The sequence below is a fragment of the Etheostoma spectabile genome, chromosome 7 (genome assembly GCF_008692095.1).
Source record: "Etheostoma spectabile isolate EspeVRDwgs_2016 chromosome 7, UIUC_Espe_1.0, whole genome shotgun sequence".
In the NCBI taxonomy this organism is placed as follows: Eukaryota; Metazoa; Chordata; class Actinopteri; order Perciformes; family Percidae; genus Etheostoma; species Etheostoma spectabile.
The window spans coordinates 1,665,306-1,666,189 of record NC_045739.1 but is presented as its reverse complement, the minus strand read 5'-3'; the positions used below and the strand labels follow the sequence as shown (position 1 = coordinate 1,666,189).

At 37.1% G+C, this 884-nt stretch overlaps 1 protein-coding gene across 1 annotated transcript in view; it reads right to left on the bottom strand.

The window, feature by feature from the left end:
- dnmt3bb.1 (DNA (cytosine-5-)-methyltransferase 3 beta, duplicate b.1) overlaps positions 1 to 884 on the bottom strand; it is a gene marked incomplete at its 5' end in the record, with an annotated part of 58,826 nt that overhangs the window by 31,442 nt on the left and 26,500 nt on the right. Inside the window, 1 exon segment of the mRNA XM_032520187.1 lies at positions 581 to 731. Within this exon segment, the coding sequence (XP_032376078.1) occupies positions 581 to 731 (151 nt within the window).

Sequence of the window (884 nt, the reverse complement as noted above, 5' to 3'; positions counted from 1 at the left end):
GTAATAATTAGAGCTGGGCAATATATTGATATTATTCTGATATTGTGATATGAGACTAGATATTGTCTTAGATTTTGGATATTGTAATAAATAATATGTAAGATTTAATTATATTAAAGTGTCTTTTCCTGATTTTAAAGGCTGCATTGCAGTAAAGGGATGTCATTTTCTGAACTTACCAGACTGTTCTAGCTCTTCTATTATTTACCTTTACCCCCCTAGTTATTATATCCAGATTACTGAAGATTATTTATCTAAAATCTCATATTAAAGATAATTTGTGAAAGCACCAATTGTCAACCCTATAATATCACCACAAGTTCAGTGCCCATCTGCCATCTCCGTTTTCCCAACCATAGTTCTCAATCGCATTTTCCCTTTCCAGAAAGCGTCCAATGACTTAATATCAGTTCCTTTCTTTAAAATTAGCCTAAAGGGAACTATGAGACCTGTGAAATTAACCCTCAAAGAATAATAAGGGCAATAAAACACTAATACAAAATGCTACAGTACAGAAACGACATAAAAGACATGTTTAAATACTTGTTGAATACAGTACACTTTTGAGGTGTGTATGCACCTTGAGGTGAGGCGGCATCTCCGTTCTGCTTGGGGCTGAAGGGGGAGGGCGGTTCAGCCGCGGTCAGAGGGCTGTTCTCATTAATCAGCTCCACGCCACTGTCATTCTCTGATAGGCCCTCAGCTGGAGCCGTGTCTCCATTAACCGGTGCCTGTGGAGAGAGGAAGACTTTAATCTAACCAGCCTGACTGTTACTGTCAAGCTGTACACTCTATGCATTAACCCCTGGTCCAAACGCTAAGTATAAAAGTGTGTTGCAATATTTATAATAATAATAATAATAATAATACATTTTATTTAACAG